At 44.8% G+C, this 9,938-nt stretch overlaps 1 protein-coding gene across 2 annotated transcripts in view; it reads right to left on the bottom strand.

Moving 5' to 3' along the window:
- The window catches only part of C1HXorf38 (chromosome 1 CXorf38 homolog), a 33,469-nt gene extending 24,403 nt beyond the window's left edge, over nucleotides 1-9,066 (bottom strand). Inside the window, exons 1-2 of one of the 2 annotated variants that reach the window (XM_074994982.1) lie at nucleotides 8,869-9,066; nucleotides 2,240-2,374 (exon numbers count right to left, since the gene is read on the bottom strand). In XM_074994982.1, the coding sequence (XP_074851083.1) occupies nucleotides 2,240-2,374; nucleotides 8,869-9,063 (330 nt within the window). In that variant the 5' untranslated portion in view covers nucleotides 9,064-9,066. The remainder of the gene's footprint in view (nucleotides 1-2,239; nucleotides 2,375-8,868) is intronic. The other variant, XM_074994991.1, reaches the window with a different exon arrangement.
- Nucleotides 9,067-9,938: the final 872 nt, after the last annotated feature.

The following is a 9,938-nucleotide window of genomic DNA, read 5'->3' on the forward strand; positions in this document are numbered from 1 at the left end:
AGGATTATGTGGGGCTCTTATCCTTGGTCAACCACCAGCCTGCACAGAGCACCACCACTAAAACATTGGTTCAGACACAAGAAAGTAGCCCATTTCATATGTAATTACGTTTTCCTACTCTGAAGTGAAGCTGGTTAAGCCCAAAAGAGTAGCAACTTGGATAGCCCCGAAATCTTTCCTTTTGTCAGCTGTTAGCAAGAAAAAAAGGACATTACGTGTGCAAAAAATGGCTACCTATGTTTTCTAACTGTTGGTCTTCAAGATGTATTGACTATGTCCATTCCATTTACGTGAGCACACACCAAGGGCATGATTGTTGGACGATTTTTTCCTTAGTGGTTGGTACCTGTTGCGTTAGCACCTGAAGTGGCACCTCCATGGCAGCGTATATATGCTCCTGTTGGCCCACTGCCTTCTCAGTTGCTTCCTGCTGGAACACCCTGATGAAGAGGGAGGCAGGCAGGATTTGGAATGGACACAAGCAATACACCTCGAAGAACAATAGATATGTGAGTTAGATAACTGTTTTTTGACTTCTTTAAGTGATTGCTCACGTCCATTCAATTTAGATGAATCACGCACCAAACTGATGAAGGCAGGGTCAGAGACTAACTGAAAATGGACTGCAACACTGCTCTGTGCTGGTCAGTTTCCTGGTTCCCCCAGGTTGCGAGAATTTTGACTTAGGTGGGATTGTGCAAGAACACAGCCCCCACGTAAGTTGAGTGTCTGCTGTACTCCAACGCGAGGGGAATCCACCTGAATCAAGTTAAACTGCTCCCTTATGATAGCACAGAGGTGGGCAATAATTTTTGACAGGGGGCCACTCCACAAATTTTGGAAGGTGTCAGGGACCACACATTTCTTAGTAATGAAATTACTCATCATTATTGCCAGGGTGGGCAAGATGAGCCCGCTGGCTGCATCTAGCCCACATGCTATTTATATGCCACTGCCAAGGTAGCAGTGGGGACCGGGAGTTGCAGGCTTTTCAGATAGCCCCAGGAGGTGGCCAAGCAGCATAGCAGCAATGGGGGCCAGCAATTAAAAGGGCTCTGGGCTCATGGCTCCCAACCCCCATCTCTACTGCACTGCCTGGGGTTCCTACAGCTATTTAGAAAGCCCAGAGCTACGGCCCACCCTGCTACCCTGGCAACAGGATATGAATAGGATGCAGGCCAGATGCAGCCACCAGGACAGATCCAAGTGTTCGGTGGGCAAGATCTAGCCCACAGGATGTCTCTTGCCCACCTCATGGTAACAGGAGACGGGTGGAAGCACCACTGGCATGGCAGGCTGGGAGTGTGCTGCACGGGGATGCACTCGTGCTGCACGGGGATGAGGAGAAGAGGAGCGACCCCTCTCTGCTCTCCTTCTTATGCAGCACAGGTAACTGGGATTGGTGCCGCACACTGATGCTTGGTCTTGGTGCTGAGGATTCATGCCAGTGTGCTGAGTTAAGGCTGACAGTGCTGACTCTGGGACTGACTGCAGACAGAGAACCACGTCCGTAAGGAGACATTTCAGCCACAAGTCACTCTCCTTAAACCCGTGCAAATTTCGCACTTACCTCCTGGGTGATCCTCTCGCAAGCACTTCGGTCAGGAGCTGTGAGGGTCACCGCAGGGCACAGGCTTCAAGCACCTGTCACAAGGCTTGAAACCCTGGGACAGGGCACACAACAGTTCAGGGGGAAGAGAGAAGTGGGAAATCCTCACTAACCAACCATTTACAATTAACACAAACTGAAAAACTGGACAAAACTATTTCTCCTGTACCGCTAAGGAAGGCATTTGCAGACAAACAAGGACCAGAGCACTCCAACCACCATCACAGGTGGTAAGAAGGAACTGAGGGGGTGGAGGGCCGACGGGGCACATATGTGCTGCCATGGAGGCACCACTCCAGGGCACTCCCCTGCCAGCGCAATGGCTACTGCTAATGGAAAAATATTTCGGTGATCATGCCAGCGGTGTGAGTGCACCTAAATGGAATGAACACGACCAACCATTTGAAGAATAGGCTGTTTTCCAGGGATGAAACCTACCCCCCACTGAAGACAGTGAGAGTTTTGCCATTATCTTCAACAGGGCCAAGATTTCATTCAGTCCAAATCCTGCCTTTACAGTCTCCTATGCAACCAAAGTGAATTCTGCGTGGAACCACATAGGGACAAAAGTGAGGACCCAGAGCTGACCCCAAGTCTGATTCTTCTCAACACTGAATTTAATTGTGTTACCTTTGCAAGTTCCCATGAGTTAGAGGGCCAAAGCCAAGGTTTGCAGTTGTCCCAGTGAATTTCTCCATTCCTGTTGTTGTGATGATTCAAAATCTCCTTTTTCCACTGTGTACACAGTGAACAGCTAGACTGAAACTAAGACCACCAAAAAAAGAAAGGAACCAAAATAATTTCTCTCAGTACACACATCCTTTAAACTACACTTTAAAAACTGCACTGAGTTATTCCTACATCAATGCAGAAGCTAGAAAAAGGATTCAGGGGAGGTTCATAGTGCATTTGATCAAATGAAGAGACTCTAGTATGCAGCGTGCTGAACTGTAATTGAGAACTCAGGTATAAGAAGTACAGAAGGTTAGGTCAGTCTCCTCTCACCTCTAGAGATCTGGGTTCAGGTGAGTCAGGACTCAACCTGACATGAATCTAAAGCTTCTCTCATCAGGGGCTGATGACACTGCTAAACAGATGTCTCAAATGCAGCTTGCCAGACAACCCCCATGGTGAAAGAGAACACTTCAGCAGCAGAATTTAAAGTCAGGATTTTTTTCTTTGGAGTTTATATTAAAACACATATCTGAACATGGTTAAAACTTTAGGGAACTTTCAGCTGGGTAGGCTGTCCTAACTGTTAATGCATATCACCAAGTCATTCCAATGTAACTGTTATTGTTCTTTCTCCACGCGCATGCACATACAAATACTTCTCTACCTTTGTCATTAAATTTTGCAGAAGAACAAGGACCAGAGCACTCCAACGATGTAGGGAAGGAATTAAACGTCCACATGATTTAGACTAAACTCCTTCGGACAGAAACTTTGTCTTATTTCTAAATCTCACATAGTGCCCAGCACTCTCGTAAGACTGCACAAATAAATGTGTCACACTGAAGAATACCAATATGGATGTTTGTTATCTCAAATTAAGTTAAAGGTTTTTGTTTTTTAAAAATACTGTATCAGAGGAAAATCGGTAACTGCCAGCTCTCACCACACTGTTTCTGGTATGTAATAATGATGAGTACTATTACTGCATATTATGGCATTACAGGTCATGCTTCCACAGGTGAGGTTAAATTTAGTTTTGTACTCATTGCAAACATTCAGCCTCTTTGTTAGGTATGAAAAACGCTGTATACCCTCTACAAGGCTATGGAATTTACTCTGACCACAGAATGTGTTTTCTAAGAATGTACAAGTAAACACATTGATTAGTTTCTATTAATTAATATAATTTAAAATAGACATCCTGAGTCATTTTTGGTCCTTTGAGCATAAAAAAAGGCTAATGCAGATACCACCATAAACAACAGGATCATAATTAAGCCACTTCATAATGTAGTCTCAGATTTGACTCAACCAATTTTGAAACAACAATATATTTATTTAATTTCTGCATGGTGGTATGACAGAGCAGTCAAGGTAGTTTGGGTTTCCTTATTGTATCTCCACAGCTTTTTTAGTTTGTTTGGGCTTATTTTAAACCTAAGCATAACTCTGAATTTCCTGGGTTAATAATGCTTGTTTTTAGATAATTACAATATCCACAACTAGCCTCTAATACAAGATTCATATTTCTATGTGACTGTTACAATAGATTAACATTAATGAAAATGAGATATGAAATCTCATTACGGTGCTTAGGAGAAGCTTTCTTCACAGAATTAAACTACCATACATAGATTGGCACAAACATCAGTTTTTCCAAACAAGAGTACTGAAAGAAGGCACATGAGAAGCTTCCACTATGCCCAACCCTGGCCAGTGCTATTAAACCTTCATTGTCATGTGAAATAACAAACACGTACTCTAGAAGAACCTCAGAACTACAAACACCTTGGGAACAGAAATTGTTTGCAACTCTCAGCTAAGCATTGTGGCTCTTTCTTCGAAAGTTTGCAACTGAACATTGACTTTATATAGCTTTAGAAACTGTACAGTAGTCCCTCAAATTATGCATGGCTTGCATTCCCATGCACCCTTGCGTAACTTGAATTTTGTGTAAGTCGAGGGGCAGCTTTTTTCTCTGGCAGAATGCACAATCTGCAGCTGGGGAAGCAGCAGGAGCACCTGGAGCTCTTTTTGAAAGGTATGGGGGTGTGGGGGGGAGGCAGTTGGGGAAGGTTAAAGCCGGTGGTGGGATGGGGCTGTGGGAGGGTTAAGTCTGGGGCGGGTTAGGGCAGCAGGGTGGTGAGGAGGTGGAGCTGAGCTGGAGCCATGCAGGGGTAAGGGGGAGCCAGGCTGCAGGGGGGGTTGAACCGGGGCCAGGGGAGCAGGACTCTGAGTCGCACTTACCTCGCATTAATGCAAGTTACGTGCAACTGGAAATCACACATTTTGAGGGTTTACTGTACTGTGCAGAAGGACAAATGCTCCTTTCACCTTTGTTCAGTAGCTTACATTTAACACAGTGCACTGTGTACTGTATTTGTTTTTTCTGGGGAGGAGAGGGTCATCTCCGCTGCTCCCTGATTGCATACTTCTGGTTTCAACTGAGGCGTGTAGTTAATTGGTCAATTCACAACTTTGGTTTGCATTAACTCTGAGGTTTTATTCTGCTCACCCTTCTTTCCCTTCATGTAAATTGAAGGAGTTTTATCACAACTAGTGTTGTCAAGCAATTAAAATTAGTTGCGATTATTCCTGCTGTGAAATTATAGAATGCTATGTAAGTATCCTGGGGGTGATTTCTACATTTTCAAATATATTGATTTAAATTACAAAACAGAATACAAAAGTGTGCAGTGCTCAATTTATTTTTGAAAACAACAAGAAGTCCTGTGACGCCTTATAGACTAACATATTTTGGAGCATGAGCTTCATGGACGAAGTGGGTCTTTGCCCTCAAAAGCTTATGCTCCAAAATATCTTAGTCTATAAAGTGCCACAGGACTTTGTTATTTTTGAAGATACAGACTAACTTGACTATCTCTCTGATAATTTATTTTTGCTTACAAATAGTTGCACCTAAAAACACTATTTTTCAATTCATCTAGTGAAAGTACTGTAGTGTGATCTCTTTATCATAAGAGCTGAACTTACAACGTAGGACTATGTACAAGTAACTGCACTTAAAACCATGTGAATCTTTGGAACCTGCAAGTCCAGTCAATCCTACTTCTTGTTCAGCCAATCATTTAAACTAGTTTGTTTAGATTTGCAGGAGCTAATGCTGCCCACTTTTTGTTTACAATGTCACCTGAAAGTAAAAACAACTGTCCATATTGCTGGGGATGGATTCTGCTCGATATAATATAAAGCAGCATAGACCGCCATGTCCATTCTCACCATCTGTGAGATACCATACTGTAGGGTTAATTAATAGGAAAAAGGGAAACTGTAATATTGTATTAATTCTTTGTATAAGTAATAAGATTAACTATGAACATAGGATTGCTCTAATGTTATCAATTTATATTTATAATTCAAGTTATGTTATAATATGTACCACAGGACCCACAGGCTTACATCTAACTTGAAGCCTATAAAAGAAGGGGTGAGAAGGGAAGACATCTAGGTAACGTTCTGCTTGCAGACCAAAGAGCATCGGTGTGCGCTTGACAGAGACCCGGCTCTTCCTCATGCCCAGGTTTCCTGGCCAGTTAGTCGCCACGAGCTACAAACTCAAGCTATGGGCATTGGTTACATTCTTATAATAAATGAGGCATACTGCCTTGTCCCCTGAAAAGATCCTGTGTATTTTACCTGTAGAACTATACACATGCTGATTTTCTTTTTTGGTGGTTTGGATTCTGTGGTTTCTGCACCAGAGTGTTGCTCTTTGAAGACTCCTGAAAGCATGGGGAGCATGCTGCACTCCTGTCTCTCAGATTTTGGAAGGTGTTTCAGATTTCTTAAAACCTTGGGTTGAATATGATAGCTGTGTTTAGAAATCTCCCATTGGTACCTTCTTTGTGTTTTGTCAGCAGTCAAAGTGCTCTTAAAATGAACAACATGCTGGGTTGTATGGCAGAATACACGTAAAACACAGAGCAGGAGACACACAATTCTCCCACAATGAGTTGAGTCACAAATTTAATTAACCGTTTAAAAAAAAAGTGAATCATCAGCATGGAAGTATGTCCTCTAAACAGTAGCCAAAGCACAAGAGGGCACATGAATGTTTATCACACCTGGCATTTAAGTACAGGTTGAATTTCTCCCGTCTGCACACACTCATCCAGCAACATTTGCGGTCTGGCATGATTTTAGTTAGCCAGATGTCCTCTTACTGTGGGTGTGGCCAAGTTTCCCTGGGTTCCATCAAGTTTGTTTACAACCACCATCCCTGGCTTTTGGTGTTCTGTGCTGTTATTTAGCTGTAATTTACCCCTAAAGGTCTTCTAAGAGTCCAGTAAGTAGTGGAAGTGTTGGTTATGCTGCTAGACAATACTGACCTCCTGTGGTGCAGCAAATTCTCTTGTTCAGCACTGGTCAGGTCCCGAGGGTGCCAGATGAGAGAGATTCAACCTGTACATTGCAATGCCTAGTATAAAAGTGCCATGTTAATACCTTTTTTTCATTTTCACATCAGATTGTAAATAAGAAGCGGGCAGCATTATATCCTGTAAATGTAACAAGCATGCTTCTCTGAGTGAGTACCTGACTGAACTAGAAGCAGGAATGAGTAGACTTTAAAGCTCCAAAGGTTTAAATTGTTACTGAAATGCGCTGGAAAAAAAACAACCCCAAAATCTAGATTTGTAAATTGCACATTCATGATGAAGAGATCACGCTACAATATTTTTATGCTATGAACTGAAAAATATTTATCATTTTTACAGTGAATATTTGTTATAAAGTTACTGTACACTTTGTATTCTGTTTTTGTAATTGAAATCAATGCATTTGAAATGGCAGAAAAACATCAAATATAGTTTAACAATAGAACAACAATTGAAATTTGTTAACAGTGAGACTAAAACTACAAATACACCATGATTAATTTTAATCATAATTAACTTTGAGTTAATGGCATTTAATCAAACAGCCAAATCATAAATGATTTTCAAACAACAGCAAAATGATATTTATCTCTTTATAACTGCTATGCATCCTATGCAAAGATACAGGAATCTAACAGCATATACAGAGGTCAACAAGGCTAGGCAATAAGAGCAGAAGGAGCACAGTCAAGTTCCAGTCGGTCCCAGAACACCCTCTGCTGAGCCTACATTAGGCTCAGAAACTGAATGCCTAGAATAATAATGGACCATAAAACTGGAACAGAAAGCAAAGCCATTAGCTGGGAATGAACTGCAGCCCACAGGCGTAGTGAGTAGTCATAGCTGAGGACATGCAGGTAAATAAAGCACTTGCTGGCCCCACATTTGATATAACTACAGTTACGTCTGGAAGAAAGAAGCAACCTCCCATCATCAGTGAAGAAAGAAGTTCAATTTTATACTCACTTTAAGAATTAACGTACACAAAAAAATAGAGTGAAAGAGAAAAAGGATAATAGTCCTAACATGACACATTTCTCACAACATTCTTCTTTGCTCCCAAACTCCAAAATATCCTGCCCACACCAGCCCAGTTTCTACACTTAAGTATCTGGGCCATTTACAACATTGCTGATACCGACTGTTCAAATTTCATGAATCAGCCATCTAAAACTCATGACACTTTGAAATAGTATTTTGCTTGGGGAGAGGGTGATACGTTGCCAATGGTTCTGAAACCTTCAAGGCTGCTCTCAGATCAGGTTTCAAGGTTTCTTCTGCAACCAAGGGGGCTAAAAACCTTTCTTCAAATGACAGCCCAGAATCTCTCCTCATGGCCACACTGCAGAAAGTGGGGCTTTAAGAAAACTGTTATCATCAGATCCACAAGGACATCACCAGAGCAGGACATGGTGACTTTCTTTGGCCAGCACAAGGCTGGTGCTCTCCACATAGGCAGGCTGCCAACCTTCCAGGAGTGCCCTGCATGTCTCTGGGAACTAATCTTTAAAAGTTGTCACCTAAGGGTGCTCAAAGTGGGAGGTGGATCCCCTCGGGGGGGGGGGTGCGAAATTTCATAGGGGGGAGAGCACAGCACAGTCAGCTGCTGGGTCTCAGGCTCATCCATCATTAAAAAGGTTGAAATATAAACAGAGAGGGAGCCCTGCTCGGCTATATACTATCAAAACAAAACTGTATACTATCAAAAAAAAGCTACTTGACTGCTTAAGGTTTAAACATGTTACTGTTTTTATGTGTGTGTATTCAATTAATAAAGATTTTACGTTGTACATACTTATTTTCTTACATGTGCCAAAAGCTTCTCCCCCGTCTGTACAGAAGTAAAATTTCCCTCAGTTTGGATTACACTGGACGGGGAGGAGGGCTGGTAATTGCACAGACAGAAAAGTGGAGCCCGGCCTAAAAGGTTCGCTCACCCCTGATGTAAGGAAACGCCCAGCAATACCTCCCGTCCAAACCGGAAGCCCTGGCGTGGCAGGCGGCGGGGGGAGGCTGACTAGAGCTAAGACAGGGTGGGAATAAGGCGCAGGGGAGGCCCTGCTGGGCTGCAAAGGGCTAGTTATCCCTCCCCCTCCCAGGCTCATGGGGGCTGCTTCCAGCCCAGCAAGAGCAGCTCTCCCACCCCGTGGCCAATCCTCCCCCGGAGCTGCCGGGCCCGTCTCTCACCTGCTTGCCCTGGGGGCGGCAGCGGCTGCTGCAGGGGCGGCGCGGGGGCGCCAGGCGGGCGAGCAGCTGGCGGTGGAAGAGGCGGGTCTGCTCGCCAGCGAAGCGCTCCAGCGCGTCCCGCAGCACCAGCAGGCAGTGCCCAGCCTTCACCCAGTTCTTGTACTCGGCGCAGTTCAGCCGCTCCAACAGCGCCATGGCCCGGCCAGCACCGCCCCGGACGCAGCTCCGCCCGGGCCGCGCCGCGCACAGCCAGCAGGGGCCCCCAGAGCCACGTGCGCTCCAGGCGGCATGGCCGGGCCCCAACAGCTGCTCTCAAGCTACGTGAGCGCCGCCCGGCCTTGCCTCCCGTGCCGTGCCCGAGACCTGCCCGCGGGCTGGAGCGGGACAGCAAAGGAAGGCCAGGGCCATGCGTGCGGGGGAAAGCATCTCGTAAGGACACCTCTGCAAGCTGGTCTAGCACCGGCGCGCGTGAGCGGTGTCAAGCCACTGCCTGGAATACAGCGGGCTCGGGCCCCTTATTTCCCAGCTTCTCCTCTGACCTCCGTTCCCGCAGCTGGAGCAACTCTGGCAATTCTCCTACTCGAATGAGACAATCCAGCACCTACAGGTTACGTGCAGGAGTCACGATTCCTCGGGCAATGGGGACGTTTACAAGAATGGGCCGTTTCAGTTCAGCTCGCACCTGCAGCTCCCATACCCCTCAAGAGCTGTTATCCCCTCAGTGGTCAGAGAGGGGAAGCGAGGGAGAAGCACCCCGTTAATGAAACACTCACTGCTCTGATCATACAAAAATGGTGGCTGTTAAGATCAGGATGTCTCTTAAGTTTCTGTAATTGATTTAATGATATTACTGCAGGAAAGCTTGGAACAAGGGTTACACTATTTCCCAAACGTTGCAATGTCACACGTTGAACTGCAAACCCTCACCGGAATCTTGGACATTAGAGACTGGACACTAAAGTGAAGGGTAAGTAAAGCAGTACAGCTTACACCAAGGTAAAGGGTTCTTTCTCCATGTCTGAGCCTGAGCTGTAAGTCCAGCTAAATTAATTTTGTGGCCTCAGAGGTTT

The sequence above is a fragment of the Carettochelys insculpta genome, chromosome 1 (genome assembly GCF_033958435.1).
Source record: "Carettochelys insculpta isolate YL-2023 chromosome 1, ASM3395843v1, whole genome shotgun sequence".
Lineage (NCBI taxonomy): Eukaryota > Metazoa > Chordata > Testudines > Carettochelyidae > Carettochelys > Carettochelys insculpta.